Source organism: Dipodomys spectabilis, unplaced genomic scaffold (assembly GCF_019054845.1).
Source record: "Dipodomys spectabilis isolate Male_0828 unplaced genomic scaffold, ASM1905484v1 ptg000178l, whole genome shotgun sequence".
Classification (NCBI taxonomy): domain Eukaryota; kingdom Metazoa; phylum Chordata; class Mammalia; order Rodentia; family Heteromyidae; genus Dipodomys; species Dipodomys spectabilis.
The window spans coordinates 2,892,274-2,915,407 of record NW_024870855.1 but is presented as its reverse complement, the minus strand read 5'-3'; the positions used below and the strand labels follow the sequence as shown (position 1 = coordinate 2,915,407).

The 23,134-nt window shown below is 38.9% G+C and overlaps 1 protein-coding gene across 1 annotated transcript; it reads left to right on the top strand.

Annotated features, from left to right (window-relative positions):
* The first annotated feature begins 13,711 nt into the window (after positions 1–13,711).
* Positions 13,712–14,430, top strand: LOC122120766 (zinc finger protein 706-like). Its single transcript, XM_042695005.1, has one exon. It carries the CDS (start codon positions 13,888–13,890, stop codon positions 14,116–14,118), a length of 231 nt encoding a protein of 76 aa, XP_042550939.1. The 5' UTR covers positions 13,712–13,887; the 3' UTR covers positions 14,119–14,430.
* Positions 14,431–23,134: the final 8,704 nt, after the last annotated feature.

Here is a 23,134-nt window from a genome sequence, read left to right as displayed (position 1 = left end):
ACTCAGGAGGCTGAGATCTGAGGATCTTGGTTCAAAGCCAGCCCAGGCAGGAAAGTCCGTGAGACTCTTATCTCCAATAAACCACTAGAAAACCAGAAGTGATGCTGTGGCTCAAGCGGTAGAGCGCTCGCTTTGAGCTGAAGAGTGCAGGGACAGCACCCACGCAAAGAGTTCAAGCCCCACAACTGACAAAAAATAAAAATAAATAAAATATGAGACTCAGGAAGATCAGTAGGTTCTAGGAAAGTTCTTAAGAAGTGTTCATTTTTATACTTCTCTAACAGTCTCAACTCTGTCTGTATAATAGACAACAGAAACTGTTCTGCTTGGATAAGTGTCCCAAAAGGTCCCAAAGGCAAGGTAAATGGTAGGTGATAGAACCTTTTTAAGAGGTGGTGTCTGGTGGGAGGTCCACAGATCATTAAGAATGTGCTCTCCAAAAGGACAATGGGACTCTGGTCTCCCAATTCCTCTCTGGTTTGGTTTCCTGGCTTCTAATGGGGCGATTTACTCTGTCATACGCTATCCTGCCAGATGCCCAAAGCAGTAGACCCCAACCTATCTTGCATTAGGACCTCCAAAACTATCAGTTAAACTAAACTTTTTCTCTTACAACTTAATTTTCTTCAATATTTCATTACAGGGATAGAAAGTTTACACACCCAAAGCCAGCACTGGTGGCTCATACCTGTAATCCTAGCTACCCAGGAGGCTGAGATCTGAGGATCACGGTTCAAAGCCAGCCCGGGCAGGAAAGTCCCTGAGACTCTTATCTCCAATAAACCACTAGAAAACTGGAAGTGGCGCTGTGGTGCAAGCAGTAGAGTGCTCGCATTGAGCTGAAGAGCACAGGGACAGCACCCAAGCCCAGAGTTCAAGGCCCACTAGCGACCAAAAAAAAAAAAAAGCAAGTTTACATACCCAGAAGCAAAGTGAGTTTTCTCTTTCTCACTACCAAGAACTCCATGGGTACTAATCATATTACTCATGCACTATACTCTCTTATCAATAGCAAATAAAAATCATATTATGTACTTTGTAAAGGCAAACAGTAACATTGCCCTTGTAGTGTATAATTGCCTTGAATTTAGTTAACATTATTTTTGTCACCAAGACTTATATATCAAAGATGTAACACTTACTTATAATATTGCTATGTAATAAAAAAAATCATAAATTTCAGTATGGCCAAGAATGGGAAAGTGATTCATATGACTTATGAAAACCTACACAATACCCAACTGTTAAAAAGGTACATTACTAGAAATCAAAGTGCAACAGAACAGAGTGCCCCAGAAACAGACACCCACATATACAGTAGTCATGACCTTCGACAAAAGATCTGGCACAATCCAATGGAAGAAAAATTTTTTACAAATGATGGCAGAATAACTGTATATTCATATGGAGACATATTAACCTGGACTCCTACCTCACACCACTCCCCAAAACAGACTTGACAAGTCACAGAGCTACAACTGTAAAAGCTGAAGCCAGACAGCTTTAGTGTAAAACAATGAAGAAGATTGCCATAATAGGGAAAGGGCAAAGATTTCTCAGGCAGAAGAAGAAAGATAGTAGGTATGACTATTAAATTTTAATTCTCCTCAAAAACATAGTTAAGGAAAAGAATAAGCAAGTCACAAAATGAGACTAAAGAGCTACAAAACATGTATATGACAAAGGACTGGTTTCCAGATATAATATTTTCAGCTATTTGGGAAACAGAGATAGAAAAGACTGCAGTACAAGGCCACTTTGCCAAAATGTTAGTGAGATTCCATCTCAAATCACTGGCATGTGGCATATGCCTGTGATCCCACCTGTGTACGAGACAGAAGTAAGAGGATCACAATCCAGGCCAACCTGAGTAAACTCATGAGACCTTACTAAAAAAGTAACTAAAGCAAAATGGGCTGTGAGTGTGACTTAGGTGGTAGAAGAGCCTTCCTATCAAGCATAAGATCTTGAGTTCAAACCAAAGTAGAGCAACAACAACAATAACAACAAAAAAATCAACAACCTGGGGCTGGGAAGGTGGCTCAGTGGTAGAGCGCTTGCCTTGCATGCCTGAGGCCCTGGGTTCGATTCCTCAGCACCACATAAGCAAAAAGAGAAAAGCCGAAAGTGGCGCTGTGGTTCAGCTGGTAGAGCGCTAGCCTTGAGCTGAAGAGCTGAGGGACAGCGTCCAGGCCCAGAGTTCAGGCCCCACAACCGGACCCAAAACAAAACAAAAAAATCAACAACTTTATCCAATATTAAAAGTGTCATCCTTTGTGAAGGATGACATTCAAAACAGCTCCTAATGCTACTACATATCAACAAGAATGACCAAAATTAAAAAGACTGACAACCCAAGGATATAGAGCAACAGGAATTCCCATATATTATTAATGTAAGAATATAAGCACACAACCACTTTGGAAATATACCTGGCAGTTTCTTACAAAGGTAAACACACATCCACCACATGACCAAGCCATTATACTTCTATGTATTTACACAAAAGAAACAGAAAATATATGTATAGACAGGACTGGTGTCTCACACCTGTAATCCTAGCTACTCAGGAGGCTGAGATCTGAGGATCACAGTTCTAAGCCAGCCCGGCAGGAAAGTCTGTGAGACTCTTATTTCCAATAAACCACTAGAAAATCAGAAGTGGTATTGTAGCGCAAGTGGTAGAACACTCGCTTTGAGGTGAAGAGCTGAGGGACAGCGCCCAGGCCCAGAGTTCAAGCCCCACCACTGACACACAAAGAAAAGGAAATATATCTGTGTATAAACATGTATCTACATACACACATATGTGTATATACCTACAAAAATGTTACAGCAGGATTATTCACAATATGGAAAACTGAAAATATCCATATGTCCATATAGGGAAACTGTGGTATATCTATACAAACTGTGTCAACATAGGACAACTGGGTTTAGTACAAAAAAATATGCTGGATCAAAGAAACTCTACATAAAAAAGTCTGTGTATGGGTCTGGGAAGGTGGCTCAGTGGTAGAGTGCTTGCCTTGCATGTATGAGGCCCTGGGTTTGATTCATCAGCATCAAATAAACAGAGAAAGCCGGAAGTGGTGCTGTGGCTCAAGTGGTAAAGCACTAGCCTTGAGTTGAAGAGCTGAGGGACAGCGCCCAGGCCCAGAGTTAGTGTGTGTATGATTTTTTTAACCAGTAAAGGTTGGCACTTTACCATTGGAATCACAGCTCCATTTCTGGCTTTTTTAGTAGTTTATTGGAGATAAAGAATCCCACAGACTTTCCTGCCTGGGCTAGCTTTGAACCATGATCCTTAGATCTCAGCTTCCTGAGTAGCTAGGATTACAGGCATGAGACATCACTGCCAACTTTATTCTATATGATTCTTTTTTTTTTTTTTTTTTTTTGGGTCCGGTCGTGGGGCCTGAACTCGGCCTGAGCGCTGTCCCTCAGCTCTTCAGCTCAAGGCTAGCACTCTACCACTTGAGCCACAGCGCCACTTCCGGCTTTTTTCTTTTTGCTTATGTGGTGCTGAGGAATCGAACGCAGGGCCTCAGGCATGCAAGGCAAGCACTCTACCACTGAGCCAACTTCTCAGCCCTTTTTTTTTTTTTAAATTTAATTTTATTTGTGAACATACTGTACAGAGGGGTTACAATTACATGGGCAGGATAATGCGTACATTTCTTACCAAGCATTGCAGCCTCCTCCTTTGTTTACCCTTCACATCCCTTCCCAGCCTCCCCCCTCCCCCCCCATCCCAATCCTTCTCCTTTCTCCTTCCCCCCTTCCCCCCCTGCACCAACGTTGTAAAGCTCATTTTGGACATGAGAACTTGTACTTCTCATTGTTGCAACAGGTCCTTAAACAACTGGTTTTTCCCCATCTCCTCCACAAGTTATACTGACATCAAATATAGTGAAAGCAGGGGTTATACTGTGGGGGAGGGACATACAAAGCAACAAAGAGATAATCTTATAAATGGGTTAGAAACACATGCATGAAAGAAAAAAAAACATTAAAATACATATCTAAGGGTTCATTTTCCTGACATCACATTATCTGACCTTTTCCGCTTGACTCATACATATACTAGATATTGCAAATAAGGGAAACCATGGGACCTGTTTCTTTGGGCCTGGCTTACTTCACTTAATATAATTTTTTCCAAGTTTTTCCATTTCCTAACAAATGGGGCAATGTCATTCTTTCTGATGGAGGCATAGAATTCCATTGTGTATATATACCACATTTTCTTGATCCATTCATCTACTGAGGGGCATCTGGGTTGGTTCCAGATCTTAGCTATGGTAAAGAATGCTGCAATAAACATAGTTGTGCTGGTAGCTTTAGTGTGGTCTTGTTTGTAAACATTTGGGTAAATGCCCAAAAGTGGGATTGCTGGGTCATAGGGGAGTTCTATGTGAAGTCTTTTGAGGAACCTCCATACTGCTTTGCAAAGTGGTTGAACAAGTTTACATTTCCACCAACAATGAAGTAAGGTTCCTTTCTGTCCACATCCCCTCCAGCATCTGTTGTTGTTAGAGTTCTTGATTTTTGCTGTTCTAACTGGAGTGAGGTGATATCTCAATGTTGTTTTGATTTGCATTTCTTTTATGGCTAGGGAGGTTGAGCATTTCTTCATGTGTCTATGGCCATCCTTCTTTCTTCTTCAGAGAAGTTTCTCTTTAAGTCTTTAGCCCACTTATTTATTGGGCAGTTGTTTCTTTGAGGATTTGTTGTTGGGGGGTTTAATTTTTGAGTTCCAAGTATATTTTAGATATGAGACCCTTGTCTGTTGTATGGCTAGTGAAGATCTTCTCCCAATCCGTGGGCTTTCTATTGATCTTGCTAGCTATGTCCTTTGCCATGCAGAAGCTCTGCAACTTCATGCAATCCCATTTGTCCAACCTTTCTTTGATTTGTTGTGTTTCCGGGTCTCTATTCAGAAAATTTCGGCCTGAGCCAAGGAGACGTAGGGTTTCTCCTATTCCATCCTGTAATGTTTTCAAGGTGTCTGCTTTGACTTTGAGGTCTTTGATCCATTTGGAGTTGATTCTGGTGCAGAGTGATATATAAGGATCTAGCTTTAGTTTTTTACATGTAGTTGACCAATTTTGCCAGCACCATTTACTGAAGAGGCTGTCTTTCTTCCATTCTATTGTTTTAGCTGCCTTATCGAAGATTAGATGGCTATAGGTCTGTAGGTTCATTTCTGGGTTTTCAATTCTATTCCATTGGTCCTGAGGTCTGTTCTTATGCCAATACCAAGCTGTTTTGATTACTATGGCTTTATTCTATATGATTCTTTTTATATGAAATCAAACATCAAGCAAACTTAAACTATGATGGCGAAATAGAAGAGAGGTTGGCTCTGCTAGAGAGGAGGTAGGGACCATCTGTGAGAACCTCCTATGGTGATGTATTATGTACATTTTGATGGACTTTGGGTTATATAGGTAGGTATATGTCATCGTTAAAACTCAGCACTTACATATTTCAAAGATATATGTATTTCATTGAGTACACATTCTAGATTTTTTTAAAAAGCCACAACAAGTTTTTAATTTTAGTTAATGATATGTATGCTTAAGTGCCTGGAGGATATTTCATGATATCTTCAATTTACTTTGAAACATATCAAAAATTAAGTTGGATTAACGGATAAAGAGAATGGTGGACCTATAGAGAGAAATGTGAAAAGTCAAGTATAGAACAATGTTAGAACTGAGATTACAAGACAAGGTCTGCTGGAAAATGTGTTCAACTTGATGTCTGACATCTATAGTGATAAAATTTTCATGATCCAGTGTTGAAAACATGGCATGAAAGAAATATTTACTGATATGAAAAGATTTATATAACAGAAACTATAAAAGTGTTATGTTTTGCTGGGCTTCGGTGTCTCATTCCTGTAATCCTAGCTACTTAGGAGGCTGAAATCTGAAGATTGCTGGTTCAAAGCCAATTTAGGCAGCAAAGTCTGTGAGACTTGCAATTTCCAATTAAACACCCCCCCCCCAAAAAAAAAAAACAAGCTGGAAGTGGAGCCTTAAGCACAAAAGCACAGGGTCAGCATCCAAGTCCTCAATTTAAGCCCCAAAACTCACACACACACACACACACACACACACACACACACAAACAAAAATGTATGTTTTCTTTTTTTTTTAACTAAATACATGCAGTGGTGTCACTGCTTACAGCCCTTATGGTAGGATTTAGCAAATAAGATATGCAACAAAAGCTGTTAAAAAAAAAAAAAAGGCCCAGTCACAGTTGGTCTGAAATAAAATATGCATGTAGTGTTGGTTTCATTGAAGATGGCACAGTCAGACCTGGCAGCTCATCAGGAAAAAATTTCCTTTTGACAATCATATCCATATCCAAAGGCAGGGCTTGCTGCTACTGCTAAACAATTATTTGATTTAATATGCCACAGATGTTTGGATTACAGATGTATATTTGACAGACTGCCACCTATACCTCATCTCATACCTATACCTATACCTCATCTGTAACTGAAAGCAAAACCTAGATACCAGACATGGTCTGATGGACAGGATATGCTGTGGGCTCACTGCTGGTTAGGTTGACATGGACCCTCAGAGTACCCAAACCTGCCCTAGGTGCTATTTTGATTTTGCTGAGCTAAACCGATTGCAACTCATTTATAATCAGCTTGCATTTCACATGGACAGACACATGTCTGAGTTTACGGAATGCATTTTCAATGAACTGGGTAAATATGGTGTGTGTGCTTTAAAAGAGACACATCCTACAGTGCAGGACCTGACCAAAAAGAACTCTTGCGTTGGAACTGTTGGTGCAGACTTGTCTTCTAGTTCCCGGCCTTGCTAGGCCAAGTCAGGCTTTAATAATAGTTTTCTGTTGTAATGGAAGCATTGGCTTCTAAAAGGCTCCTGTACCCTAAAGAAAGGTAAATTATCCCAGACCTGACTGATGTTTCCAACCCAGAGCATAACATTTCAAGCAGAGATACATAAAGTGGGTAGCTGTAAAAATAAAATAAAAAGTACAGTATTTAGGTGCTTTTCTAGCAGCTCTGGGGGGAAAAAATAAACATGGAGTGAGAATGGAGGCACTGGGTGCCTTCTAACCATGTGCCAGACTTCTGTTGGCTACCTTTTTTCTTGCCCCAACCACTACTGACTTGTTTGTCCGTTGAGAATGACAACGGAGGTAAATTTCACATTTCACACAAGAATGCACTCACAAATGGTGCCCTCAGTCTCCAAGGGCAGAAGTCACATCTGCTGATGTCTTTTGTACCATGCCTGGCTAAGTGCCCCATGAAGGTAAAGACTTTACTAAATGCTTCTAGTGATGCTATTTGTTTCCCAGCTCATTTACTCTCTTTGAGTAATATTTATAAAGTATTCATCTGTACATGGTTAGCTCTCTACTAAGAGTTCTTTGTATTCTCCCCACCTCTGTAAAAAAAAATGCCTACTACTTTCATGAAAGAATTTGTTTATCTAGACCCCCCAATAAAGCTTGAAAAGCTTCGTAGATTTGCCTCGGAGTGAAAGCTTTACTAACAATCGTGTGTCAAAGTGATGACTAGGTTTTAGGGATGGCTGGTTAAGCTGGTCATGGGCTACCCAATGGGGAAATGGATGTACCCACTCTTTGCTTATTTGCTCTGTGGCCTCTGTCATGCCAATTCTAAGAGATCAACCTTACCTGGTCCCACATTCCGTGGGTTGCAATTCAAATTACTAACTTTGAGAAAGCCCAATCATTCCAAGCTTTACTAGTTAAAAAAAAGTCAAACCTTCTGTAACACTAATCAAGATGCATTATATCCATAAACTACATTATTGAATGGCAACTCCTTTTACACTACTTAAAGCTTAAAAAGAAAAAGTCAAATCTTGAGTCCAAGAGCCTTTGTATACAAATACAATGAAGTTTTGGTTCAATCAAAAGCTGTAGATGGATGGTGTACTGTTGTTCACTTAGACAGTGTGTAGAAGGCAGCTTGCTCTTTCTTACTCCTCATCTTTTCATGAGCAGCTCCAGCCCAGAGCCATTGCTTACTTTTCATTCTTGTGCCCTGATGAGGAGTCTCTAGATGGGCCAGATCCCGCCCCAAAGGCGGGAGAGTCAATACTAGACATTGCTCAGAACTTGATACACTGATCATCAATGAACTGTAAGACAATCTTTCCTAAATTCCTGTGCCTGCTTTGTCTTTCCTAGATCCTAAGTCCTCAAGAGGCTATTTTTCACTTGTACATGCTGTACCCCTATGAGATAGTCTAAAAACAGAGTTATTCAGTACACCGAGCCATGTAAAGTCATATAATACTGTTAAACAGACCCAGCTTTATTTCCCTGGTTCCATCTCTGCCTCTTCCCAGCCTTTTTGTACATCTGCCTTGGAGAGGCCCACTTAATTGCCCAGCTTTCCTATTCTATCTACTCCGGTCCTCATCAAAAAACCTCCTAGGTTTGTATCTCTATATTCTGTCTTCTGAATACTTCACCTCAAACTGAACAAAAAAAAACAAAAAACAAAAAAATCTCTTAAGTTCCTAATACTCCTGTTCCAGGATAGGCAGCTGATTCTGTTTAAATAATACATACCACCACTCTCTGATAAGCTCTAGCCTACACTGCTCTTTCAGTTCCTGATGCCCTCCATCCCTGTGAAGGTCTCCACCTCTCCCTGACGCAAAACTGTGGTTCACAAAATATTTTTATACTCATATAGGAAGGAGCAGTGGGACTTTACTATAGGTTAGCATAGATTTAAAAAAAATGATAGAGCTGAGTTTGTAGTTGAGTGGTAGAGCATTTGCTGCCTGGCATGTGCAGGGCTCAATCCCCAACTGCAAAAAATAAATAATAATAAAAGATCACAAATAGCTCTTGCCCACTTAATACTATTTTCCAAAAACATATAGGAAATCAAAACCAAGCCCAGTGGCACATACTAACAGTTTAATGTATTCAAATTCTAATACATTGACATTAATAAACTTCCTATTAGATGAAATGAAGTAATAATCTGGGGTTATAAAACACATAAGATGTTATAACTTTTTAAACTTTTTCTTAATTTCTAGTTTCCCACTCACTACTTACCTCTCATAAATAATCAGATGTATCTAGTTGCAAATACCACTGACTGAAGCCCTGCTACTCTGGGTAGGAAACATCAGCTGAACCCACATATTTCCCACCTAACATCATAGAAGTCTCTTTTTTTGCCTTAAAACTAATATGGGATGTCATATTTGGTTTCTCATTTATAAAGATGGAAGATGTGCCCTTTGTCACAGGATATACACTGGTTTATAAATAATGACTACAGTTCTGTTTTGGTTTCTGTTTAACTGTTTGGGTTGTTTTTGTTGGGGGAGTGTCTTTTCTAGATACTAGAGATTAAACCCAGGACATCGTTCTTGCTAGGCAAGCGCTCTGCCATTAAGCTACATCCCAGCCCAATATTACCACAGTTCTAAATCACTTCCAAAATAATATAATCTCTCTCTCTCTCTCTCTCTCTGGGGATCCTGAAATTCAGCATTTTAAAGGTATGCATGTCCTTTTTTAAAAAAAATGTATTGCCAAAAGTTCCCAGACAAAGGCCATAGAAAACTCAGCAGAGCTTTGCAGTCATAATATTTTATTAACTATCCTTTTTTTAAAAATGAAAAAAACCAAATAGCCCTTCTTACCAAATTACCACCCAGGTCAATTCTCTTCTTTCATTCCCACCCCATTTGAATTCTACCCCCAAAATACAGGTTAACACCTGCTCTAGTCCAAGAACATGATTTATTAATGCATATGTGCTAGACTCTGACCTGATCCTTAGCATTCTCAGAAAACCATGTGGTGAAACAGCTTTAAATAAAAGTCGCTGACCAAGTCTTGGCAGACTATCATTCTCTTGAGTAGCATAATCTGTCCTACTTTTTCAAAAGAGCCTTTTCAAGTCTGACTACTGAATCTCTTCAAGTCTAGCTTTAAGCAAACAGAATTGGTTTGCTGATGGTCTACGGCTCAGAAGATTATCAAACACTTTTACATTTTTAGAAACTCCAAATTATTCAGTGCTGGCCACTGAGTAGGAAAAGAGAGTTTTCTTGTGGCCACTCAATTTATTATTAATGCCCTGAACAACCCACAATTTTGTTTTCAGTCCACAGCCTGCTAGCACAACTAAAAATAGCCCAGCGTGTGTGCACCAGCAAGTGTGGAGTTGGGTCATTTCCCTGTCTTGATGCAGTCATTACATGGTTGATATTGGCTCACGTTTTCAGTACAGTTAGAGAATTTCAATGACTGTTACTCTGAACACATTTGTTTTACTGCATTAACTTCATATTCGTGTCCTGATACGAGGCTGAGCCAATTCAGTTTCTCTGCATCTGTCCCTTGTTTGTCTTTGAGAAAATAAGTGAACGTTTTAACTGAAATCTTACAGATAGAAAAATGCTAATTCTTTTTCTTTCTACAGGTTCCATTTAGTTGAGGGCAAGTATCTCTGGGCATACTAAGTTCCAAAGCCCTAGCTGTTTTATTGTGATAATTCTATACTTTCTCCATAACACAGAATACCCTCGAACAAATCCTAACCTCAAACCGTTTGTCCTCAGGGTCCTAGATAGTTCAGTCCCTATCTTCCACCCTGAATAATTAGAATTGGATTTGCCTTGAGTGCAGAATGACAGGGATACTCTTTGGGCACATGAATTCCCAACTACAGAGAAGCTAAAGGTAGTGCTTGTAACACTGGTCATATGGCTATATTTTTATGAACTCTGAGTAACCGAAAGACGCAAGTACTATTATGAAGTCTCTCTCCAACAGTTTAACTAGTCTAAAACTATTCCAATTACTCTAGTGATTTTCCTCAAGTACTGGAAGTGCAATCAGTCCTCAGCTCTCAGCCTCCTGAGTAGTTAGGATTACAGGCATGAGCCATTGGCACCCAGCACAAACAAATATTTTTAAAATACATGGAGTAAAGGAACAGGATAATGTTCATCTAGATTGTAAGTTCAATTAAGTTTGCTTTCAGAAAGTCTGTTGTTGAAAATTACTGAACACATAGCCATGATCCACATCAACCATAACAAGCAAGGAGACATGCCTGTAATTCCTCTGTTCCTTCTGTAGCCCACTGCTGGGTTGTGATTGCTTACTTCACTCTCCAGAGGACTGGAAAAGATTTCTCCAACATTTGTCTCTTCCAGAAACTCCCAGAATACTTACAAAATCTATAGAAAGTAAGAAATTAAAGGTCTCACAATTGTTAAGAACCTGTAAAACCCAATCTACATTTCTCTATTTTTTCCCTTCCATTTACCATTGTTTTTACATTGAGCAAGTTATCCTCAATTGCATTTATCTTCATCATTAAAAAGGGAAAATAAATAAACAAATATTTATTTAGAAATCTGAATGGGAGCCAAAAGTGAAAAACCTTGCTGAATAGCAAAAAGTAACAAAGAGTTCTTCCAGTTTCCAAGTGTAAGTAATTACATGGTTCTTTCAGAAGAGAATAAAAAAAATAAAAATAAATCCACATCAGAATGACCTTAACCATTATATTATAAACTCATAAATTTTTCTAATAGCTGGTAAAATTGCACTTAAGCAAATTATGCGATTGTGATAGATTTATTTGACTGCTTTGGTTTCTAACTTCTTAATTACCATAGCATTTATTATTCTTTCAAAAAGATGTTCTTTCTTGAAAACTTTCTGTAGCTCCTACCTGTTGTGATGTTGAGTGATGGCTTCTTATGTTTTTGCTTAGTATTTGCATTAGCTTTTGCCTTCTGAACCTCTTAGCATTTGGGGTTAGTTATTTTGGAAGCTTTTTATTGCTATCCTGATACTTCTAGCTTTTATTCTCTGTGTTTCTCACATGTAGGGTAATTTGCCAGCTCGCTTCTCTTTCAACTCACATTTTTCTGTTTAACAATAGAGGAAACCATGCACTTATTATGTGGTGAAATTTATGGTGCCAGATATGCCTGATTGTAGGAGGCCCAAAGTAGACTGTCATGAAAGGCAAAAAATAGAACTTTCAGCCATTGGTGTCTAGGGACATTTTAGGAGCATCACACTATTGGCAACTCTGTAAAACTCGTGTTCCCCTCTTTGCTGTTTTGTATTAACTGTTATGATCTTAATGTAATACTGGTATAAATATTAGGTAAAATAATCCCCTTCTCTAGATAAGGTATGGTAAGCAGTTCAAGTAAGAGTCTTTTCAATAGCTTTATCTATTAAGATCCAATCAGTGAGTTACTCACTGATGTCATAATTGTTCTCTAACATAATAAAAGATGGCTCCCTATGCCTCAAACTAGTGGCTATTATCCTAGCTACTCAAGAGGCTGAAATCTGGAGATCAACTTTGATAACAGCTAAGGCAGAAAAGTTCTCTAGGTTTCATCTCCAAAATAACCAGAAAAAAGTAGGACTGGAAGTGGGGCTCAAGCAGTAGAGCACCAGCCTCACCAGCCTTAGGCCCCGAGTTCAAATCCCAGTAGCAGAGGAAAATAAAAAAATAGGTTCCCAAAACTCACTAAAAGAGGTTCAACACACAACTGTGCTCAACCTACAGATGGCTCCAAAAGCTTAGAGTAAATACCTTTGATTATAACAAACCTCTCATGAAAGGAAAAAAAAAAAAAAAGAAAGGAGGGAAGAGGCAGAGTGTGACCTTGATTTTCAAAATTGGGCTCAGTAGTGGCAATAATGACATGAAAAGCGTGACCTATGAAAAGGATAACATCTCAATGCAGATAAACAAATTTTTCATATTAAAATTTCCTCAATATACCCAAATCACCGTTCTCTATAATCAATTAATCGCTTATCAACAGCGTGGGACCAGGCAGTTATCACCTCATAATCAAACCTCTAGGCATTTAATCACAACATGTTGTGCAAGTAACAGAATTCTACTGCTATTTCATAATCCTGCATGAACAGTTTTATTGTCGTGTCCTGGATAGATGTAGGCTCTTCTGTTGCCGCTTAAAAATTACAGATTGCCTCCAGATGCTTTCCAGGTGATTTCAAGCCTTTCCTCACTCTGCAATTCATGAATAATGAATAGGCATCCCTAATTCATGAGAAAAACATCCCCCTAGTTCAGTGTCTATGATCATATCTCTGCTTGTGCGCTCTACATGTTTAGGCATTCACACATATGTGCTCTTACTTAGGTAAAAGGCACCACTGTGTATCAGTAACGGATACACTGAGAACCACTTGTATTTTACCATCAGGATTCCGCCAGCAGCATTGCTTCCTGGCTTCAAAAGAAGTTGATCTTTTGACAGTAATACACAGAATGACATGAGAAGCAAGGGTAAATGGAAATCAAGTAAACTGAAATTCACTGGGTCTTGATAATGCTCTTGGTTGTCCTCTCATTTAAAAACAAAATCTGTCTCCTGCTAAAAAGAGGAGATGGTGACAGTTAACAACTCAGTCACACTCGGATCTCTCCCCAGGCAAGTGCTTTCTTTCTAACAAAACATTCTACCTCCACATAATAAAAGCAAATTCACTCTCACAGTCATTCCTTTTAATAGCTATGTCACAGCCCTAATTTCAATAGAGGAACAAAATTTAAAGCTCATTTCCAGATGGCATAAATTCACTGAATTAGACCTCAACTGTGAGAAGTTTAGAAATCTGCTGAGAGGGTCGCGGCGGCGGGTGTACGCGGCAGGGGCTGTTGTGCTCCCGGCTGTCCTCTTTCCCTTCCTTGGCGGGTGGAGGAGGCCGCCGAAGCGTTTCTGGGCGCCCTCCAGCTTCCTTCCCTCCGTGTCTTCCGCGGCCCTCTGGAGCTGCGCGGCCTCTCAGACGCAGGACTGTCCCGGCCCGGATATGGCTCGTGGACAGCAGAAGATTCAGTCTCAGCAGAAAAATGCCAAAGAGCAGGCTGGACAAAAGAAGAAACAAGGACATGATCAAAAGGCTGCTGCCAAAGCTGCCTTAATATACACCTGCACAGTCTGTAGGACACAAATGCCAGACCCTAAGACCTTCAAGCAGCACTTTGAGAGCAAGCATCCTAAGACTCCACTTCCTCCAGAATTGGCTGATGTTCAGGCATAAAGTTGTTTACAGGTGAATTCATGACACCTTGATTCTTCTACTGTCTCAGACCTTAGGTAACAAACCTGCAGCTGCTTTTCTAACAAACTGTTGATCAGCAAAAATAAAGGGGCTACAGAAACACTCATTTTTATGCTGTTCCCTTTTGAGCTTCATGCAAAGACAATTCTGTGTAAATGTACAGTTGACTCTGATTTGGAAATCTGAAAATCAGTTCATCCTTGTTAAAAAAATTTTTTTTACAATGTAATTATATTGATGTTCATATTGTGTAAAATAACTCATTTAATAAAGTAGTACTTTGATTTTACATCACAAAAAAAAAAAAAGAAATCTGCTGAGAGATAGGAGTGCATTTTTTAAAAACCACAGCCACAGCAAAAATCACCAAATGATCACTGCGGGGGGGGGGGGGGGGGGGGGGGGGGGGGAGAACGGGATCTATCTGACCATCATGTGCAGCCTGGGTCCCTCCCTCCATCAGAGCAACCAGTGAAGCAGCCTCTACACAGGAGGTGAGATTTGTCTATAGCACAGTGACCTGAGACATATCTAGGGATTACCTGGAAGATAATTAACCAACAATGAGAGATGTGTCAAACAATTCCACAAGTTTTCAAATACAGAAAGCTGACTATGAGCTAATTATTGAGTAATTTCCTTCTCCTTGAGGGCCGAACTGGAGCAGGTGATATTTTTATTATATTCACATGTGGAAACTTGCAGAGTAGAACAAAATATTCTACTCAGGCTCCCAATCTTTACTGACTCCATTAGACACGCTAATAATACCTTGGAGTCAGAAAATGGACAGAACTGAACTGATCACTGAAATCTAATGCCTGACTTTTACAGAAGATGAAACTGAAGCACAGGTGGGCTGCCTGACCTAGTCAAAGCCAGCAGATGGAAAATGGAAGGGGACAGAGATAAGAGCCTTGTCTCCTAACTCCCACAGCGATGCCACCATCTGAACAACAAGCTAATAAAGTTTCAACATCCCACCCGGACTTTCTTCTTCCTACTGACAAGCAAACCTTTTAAAGCTTTGGGGAAAGCTGAATCAAATGAGGCTTAGTCAACTTCCATTCAATTAATTCCTGAGATTTCATGTTAGTAATACAAAATTCTTTCTCTTTTATACCCAAGAAACCTAGTGCAATTCAGATGACTCTGGAAGAATCTCCACTAGGGAACAAATTAATGAGTTGGAGCAGGTTACAGATGAGAGAAAACGAGCAGAGACCATACATATATTAGGGATGAGTCAAGAATACTGATTTATTAAAAAGAATAATAAAGGTGAACACAACTAAACCCAGGTGTTAAAGTGGCAATATTTTACTATGGAGCAACTGTTCATAAGACGTTTCTCCTTAAAAAGTAGTCCCTGTCTAAAGTTCATTGCCAATTTTGAAAGAACTATATTCTCCTGAGTCCTCAGAAAGCACATTTATTAAATGTCTTATCTCAAAGAAGGCTCATGAAAAAGCAGCTTAGTTTTGTTTATCCCTGTGTGTTCCAGTGTTACTTGACATTATTGGTGTGCAGAACTTGTACTGAGATCCACCAAGACACACACTTCAGGCAATGTATATTACATTATTAACAAATTACTGAAGTATGACAATTATTAATCAGTATTTACAGGGCAAATAGGCTTCTCTTCCACATCAACTGTTAAAAATCAACTCAGCAGACAAAGGAATCCTGTGATTACAATGAAAATAATAACTACCACTAGTATATAATGAGGGCTAAGTGCAAGACATATGCTAAATTGTGTGTGTGTGTGTGTGCGTGTGTGTGTAAAGGTTAGGTATATCTTATCCTCTCCAAAAGACGTATCTGTTCACTTAAAGAAACATTTTATATGAATCATTGGGCCACGAATAAACATACACACTACTTTGCATCTCACATTTTTCATGAATGACATATACTGATAATGTTTACACACTGATACATATTCATCTATCTCTTCAATGACTGAATCCTTTCTAATGTACAGCTGTGACACATGTTTTTATCTAATATCCTGGAAAACATTTAGGCTGTTCCCAGTCTTTTACCATTGTAAACACTACTATAAGGAGTTCCAATAAATATGTATATAAAAGATCTTTCATAGAATATATGGATGCATATTTTTCTAGGATAAATTTATAAATTTATAAATTTAAACTACTAGCTGAAGAAACATGGGATTTTTCATATTATAGATTTTGTCAAACTGCCACCTAAGGAGACTGTGTCATTTTGCATTGGTACAAAACAACCAAGAAAAGGTAACAAGAGTTGTTAACTCTTTGCTCTTCTAACTGTGATGACTGGTATCTCAGGGAGGTTGCAGGTGTAGGAACTATCTCATACAATGAGTCGGTAAGCATCTTTCCATGTTTAAAAGCCATAGTTATTGTCCCCTAGTAGACTACTTACTTGCATACTTTGTCCCTTTATCTACAGCAGTGTTGGACTCTTTGTTATGGATTTGTAGGAGCTCTGAAAATAAGTCCCATGGATTTTTCCCAACTTTCTGTCCCTGCCTTGTGCAAAATGTTTTCATGAATGATAATGATATGACTGTAATCAGAGTTACCAGGCTCTTCTATTGTTTATTATCTTTATGTAGTTGTACAAAGGAGTTGCCATTCTATAAAGCATGAATACAGTGCATCTTGATCAATTCCACCCCTTTCATCGCCTTCACTTATCCCTCCCTTTTCTCCCTTTTCTTACCTTTGTAGGTTATACACTGAATTTGTGACTGAATTCTCCACCACTTCTCTTCATTCATCTACCCTCCTCTCCTTCACCCTACATTACCCTTTTCAAGTACCCGTTTCCCAGTATTTATTTTTTTGAACTATGATTCTGCCTTTCCAAGGAATAACAGTTTGTATTCTCCCCTAAATCTCTCTTATTTCAATTAATACATTATATTAACTTGCAAACTGAGAAGATATTTACTTATAAATATATGAACCAATTCTAGCTTCCATATATAAAGTTCCTTTTCAGAACTGCCTTAGTCATTGATGCTTATTTATTTTTCCTAAGTGAACCCAGAATTAGCTTGGTTACCTGTTGCTTTTTTAAACTAGAGTTATTACACTAAACATGCACATTTAGGGATAATGGACATGTATATATCTAAGAATCTGATAGTCCTTCTAAGTTCCTCCTATCTTTTTGTAATCCTCAGAAGAATTTCTAAATATCTTCACATCACATACAGTACATATATTTCTTCAGTTTGTTCTTTAGTATTTTATCCTTTTTTGTCAATGGTCTTTTCTTCAATTAAGACTGCTAATGTGTTGTTATTGTTAGTATATATGAACATTGACACACTGCCATCTAGGAACATTTGTAAATTTATCTTAATCGTAATCATTAGTTTCTCACTTCATTCGCTTGTTTATTTTATCCTGTATCCCAATATTTGAAAAAAAATTCATTTATCTTTTCTAATTTCTATGTTTTTAAAATTTTCTCTTTCTCTTGTCTAGTTGCATTGCCTTGTGATTCCAGAACACCATTAATAAATAATGAAAATACTGCATATCCTTTTTGTTTAACTTTTATTTGTCAGTCCAGGGGCTTGAACTCTGGGCATGGGCGCTGTTCTTCAGCTCTAGGCTAGCACTCTACCACTTGAGTCACAGAGCCACTTGCAACTTTTTCTGCTTATGTGGAGCTGAGGAATCAAACCCAGGGCCTCATGCATGCCAGGCAAACACTCTACCACTGAGCCAACTTCCCAGGCTCCCCCGCTTTTCGTTTAACTTTAATAGCAATGTACCAACTTTTTTTTTTTTTACCTGAGATTGTTTTGGGGTTGAGATGACCATAACTTAGTTGCTAGAACATTTTCCTGTCATATTTCAAAGGATTCTTTATATCAATAATATATTGAATTTTATCAAATGCCTTTACTATACAAATGGTCACTTTTTTCTACGATTTAATAGAATATTTAAATATTTCTATTAATATTTAATAAAATAAGTAATATCAAATAAGTTCACACTACTGAATGCTTGCATTCCTGAAATAAACCTCACTTGGCTGTGGGGATTTATACTTTTAATTAGCATGTATTTTAAGTATTCTAAGCAGCCCTAGAAGCTGGCTACCCTGTAACACCTGCTCTGCTGTGCACTCTCTACCACTGCCAGAGACACTGGAAGAATGTGAAATGTCTGTCATACACTGATCCCTACTCCCTTAAGTCCCCCTACCCTTTGTATGACTCAGCTTACACATGACCTCATCACAGAAGCCTTTCCTGCCCTACCCCATGTACAAAAGAAGACTCACTCCAGTCTCGCCACTCTCTACTCCTGACATCATTCTATTTTGGTTGCAGCACCCCCACCATCCAGCATATACCTGGTGGAATATACAGGCATTACCTCTATTCTCTTCCATTTTCCCCAATCAAATGGAAGCTACAAAAGAAGAAGGATGTGTGCCTGTTTTGCTGGTTGATTGTTTCCCAGTACCAACAAAAGGCCAGGCTCATAGAAAGTACTCAGTATCTGTTGAATGAATGAATGAATGAATGACCACCATTATAAAAACAACAAAACAGAAGCTGAAAGTGAGTAAAGAGCTAAGATCCCACAGTGGCAGAGCTGAGACTGGAACTCCAATCCAACTTTCAATTCCTTACCCTTAACTGTTAAAACAAATGACAAGTGACTTCAGGTCAGATGATCTTATAAATATTAAAGCATAAGTCAATAACAACACTGACCAAGTCAAGAGGAAAATTGTATAGGTCCCTATATAAGGTGAGCCAAAAAGATCCATAAATGGCCTCCAAAGAATTACATGGAAATTATGGTCATCATATTAAGTTCTCTCTCTGCTCTCACCACCCTATGATCTTCACAGCAAGCAACATGAACCACTGACCTTCATCTATAGGTGTCTCAAAGATAAAATTAGATACTGTGGTTGAATGACCAATTAATGTGTGTCTACAGCCCTTGGCAGACATACATCCTCCCCGGGGGGACAAGCCATATTCCAGCCAGTACAGAAAACAAGGACCTAACTTTGACAAAACCCTTAGCTCTTTCAATTCTGAGATGGCTTTTTGTTTGAACAGGGAAGTTACAAGTAGGTATTCTTTATGCCCTTTTCCTCTTTTATCACTTGGATAGGTTCTGTCCTCAAACCAAGTTGAGTCTAAAAACAAAATTTCACAAACCTTCACATATGATAATGAACAGAATCTGTAATTTATTCGAACTCTATTTTAGAACTGTGGGCTGATCCAGTATAGCAGTGTGTTGTATTTAACTCCATCAGTGTAAAGCAATAATGAGCAAAAATTGAGCCAGTGAGGCATAACTGTTTTCAACTTTGGATTTAAAAAGCATGGCCCATTTGCATTATTTCCAAACAGTAAATAATACCCTTTTCCAACATTTCACTATCAAATTACACTAATCCTTCCCCCAGCACACACTTGAGAAAAGCCACAAAAGGCCCTTTCCACCAGTCTACTTGATCACTGCTTATAACCTTCTAAATATTTCTTCTCATTGGCTTCCATTCAAAGGTAAATGGAAGACAGTAAAATTTATGGAAAATATCTTCAGCTGCTTAAAATATATCAACCAAAAAAAAGGAGGCTTTAGAGCTGTATTGTAAGTTGTGAAATTACATCGCCATCACTTACTCGTTGGTTTCAATAATAGGTAGCAAAACTGACGGACTGGTCAAGTGCCAAAACACCTCCAATGCAGAGCCTGATTTGAGCTTCTCAAATTCTCACCTTGGTCCAAGGCAGAGTAAACACCTGTCCTTCACAATGGTATATAGCATTACTTTGCAAGCCACAAACAAGCTTTCATGCCAGGGAAGCAAATTCCAGCACACTGGACAAATCTCAGCTCTGTTGATTGTTCTCTTTATTTTCTTGGCTATCAAGAAGGTGAGGAGGGCTGGGAAGGTGGCTCAGTGGTAGAGCGCTTGCCTTGCATGCTTGAGGCCCTGGGTTCGATTCCTCAGCAGCACATAAGCAAAAAGAAAAAAGCCGGAAGTGGCGCTGTGGCTCAAGTGGTAGAGCACTAGCCTTGAGCTGAAGAGCTAAGAGACAGCGCCCAGGCCCAGAGTTCAGGCCCCACGACCAGACCCAAAAAAAAAAAAAAAGAACTTTCTATATAAAAACCATAATGTATAACCAGCTTGCCCTTTAAGCTCTGCACACAAAGTAGTGAAATAAAACTCAGGTCTAAGGTTTTAAATTTAGCTATGAAAATTAAATTCTAGCACTTGACTAAAATGTTGCAAGATTTTAATAAAACAAGATTATTAAAGTGAAGTCAACTGAAGTCAACTTTAACATTTCATGGGCCAAGGAAGAGACATTAAAGGATTTTTTAAGTAACATTTTAAAGGTAACATACTTTATAAAATTAGGTAGGAAAATGGCAGTGGTACCAATATGGAAATGCCTTACAGTGACGAAGGGAGTGAGTTTGGAAAGCAGTAGCAACTTTTTAACAAGGAGGCTAGAGTCTTAGAGTTAAAAAAAATCAGCACGAACGACAAATGCTGGAGGGGATGTGGAGAAAGAGGAACCCTATTACACTGCTGGTGGGAATGTACACTTATACAACCACTTTGGAAAGCAGTCTGGAGGGTCCTTAGAAAGCTAAAGATTGACCTCCCTTACGACCCAGTCATACCACTTCTAGGCATCTACCCTGAACAACAGGAACCAATATACAAGGACACGTGCACCTCCATGTTTATTGCAGCACTGTTCGCAATAGCTAGGATATGGAAACAACCCAGATGCCCCACCACAGATGAATGGATCCAAAAATTGTGGTATCTATACACAATGGAATATTATGCAGCCATTAGAAATGACAAAATAATGGCATTTGCAGGGAAATGGATGGAGCTAGAAGGAATCATGTTGAGCGAGGTAAGCCAAGAACGAAGAGACAAACGGTGCATGGTCTCCCTGATAAGTGGATGCTAAATCCAAAAGGTTAGGTGATATGACAAAACTAACAGGACTTAAGAAACAAAGAACTCCCGCTCATCTGGTTGAACCACTACTAAATATCCTCATGCTGCTGATCACAAATATGGTATATAACATGTGAACACTGTTATATATTACAGACTGTGGGAGACAATTTGCTCCAGGGAAGTTAGAATGAACTTGTGACTTTGAAATTATGTAATCATTTAATCACAATCAAAAAAAAAAAAAAAAAAAAAAAGAACCTCGGGGAAGGGAGGGAGGGAGGGGATGGTAGGGGGAAAACAATGGAGGGGGTAACAATGTTCAAGAGGAAGTGTACTCATAACCTCACTCATGTAACTGTAACCCTCTGTATAGTAGCTTTACAATAAAAAAAAAAAAGAAAAAAAAATCAGCACGGAAGGAAAGCTCACCTGAATAAGACACAGATGAATACAGGAAAGCAATTTATACTTCTTAGCAATACCATTCTCCTTTACTTAATTCTGAACAATTCTAGAGATCTTTATAATCTTTCATTTACCAGTACAATAAAAGGCATTAAGGTAATCATTTATAAATATGAAAGAGATTTTAGTAAAGAGAGAAAGAGAAAAAAGGAGAACAAGACAGAGAAAAGGGTGTATATATGTGTACACGTGCCTGTGTGTGTGTGTCCGGAAATTTCAAGGCAAAGAAGACAGGAAGTGCACTCTTATTAGGTTTGAGCTTTTTCCATTTTCCAACAAAAATGAACTGGGTTCATTGTGAGATAGGCTTTAGTAAGCAAGTATATTTGGAGTTTATTATGCAATGATGATAATACAATACTTCCAGGAAAAATAGGCTTGACAGAGTCACTCCAACATGCAAAAACACCTTGCTTTTAACAAGCAAAAATAATAATAGTAATAATACAGCAGTGTCTCACTGAATTTCCCAAACCAACCTCATTCCCCTCCTGCCTTGGCCTATAGTGAGACAAGGATTACTTTATTTACTTAGATGCAAATCAACTCTATATCACATTGATCCAACCTCAGAAAACAAAGATTTAGAGCACTGTTTTGGTTTTGTTTTCTTATGGTAGGAGCAGTAGAATAGACTAAAGTTAAATTTTAAAAATGATTCCAGGAAAGAACCAGAATTGATAGGAACTTCAGGGGAATCCAGAGCCCTGCTTTGCTTCAGGGTCCCTCTAAATCCTTGAGTTACTAAAGAATTCTGTTCCCAAGATACCATCACGGGGAGCTGGGATACTGTGGGGCCCTGAAGTCCCTGAACAGAATGCCCATGTACACTCCTGATCACCAGACATGGAGCTTTAAATCCCTGAGACTGAAGCAACAAAAAACTGCATTTCGGTAAAACTGTGATTTTTGGCATCTTGCTTCAACTTTGAAAGGTCAAGTCCACATCAGCCAACATTTGAGGCAATTAGTTAACATCATACCAACTGTCGGCGCCCCACAAATTAAAATCTTGGAACCAAAACGCAATGTGGCCCCAGGCCAAAGAAAGGAAAATGAAAACTTGAGTACAAGGATGCAAGGGCAAAGATATAACTATCAATTATCTAGTCTAAAAGCATAACACTGATTAGAAGAACACAGAGTTTTCCCATGATCCCCTGGGCTCCACTGACAGACTGTGAGGAGGAGGCCAGGAACCTTCTTCCTTTATTCTCTTTGCTGTTCCACACATCACAAATGCACAAACCCTAAAGCCAATACAGATATTTTATACCCACCTGCCAAAAACAATGCCTGAACAGCATTAATATGCACATTCCTCACAGAAAGTTACAACCTTGTCTACTCACTTGATGGCAGGGAATCAAAATAAATGACTGACATCTTGATGTTCTTTTCAGTGACCTTGCTGGAGTGAAAAAGCAATTCAAGTCAAAACAACGATCTTTATAAGTCATGTTCTAATAAGCACAATATTCCTTTTGGAAAATCCTCTGGCCCCAAGCCTTTTCACAAACACTTTTTATACGCCAGCATGCCTTAACAC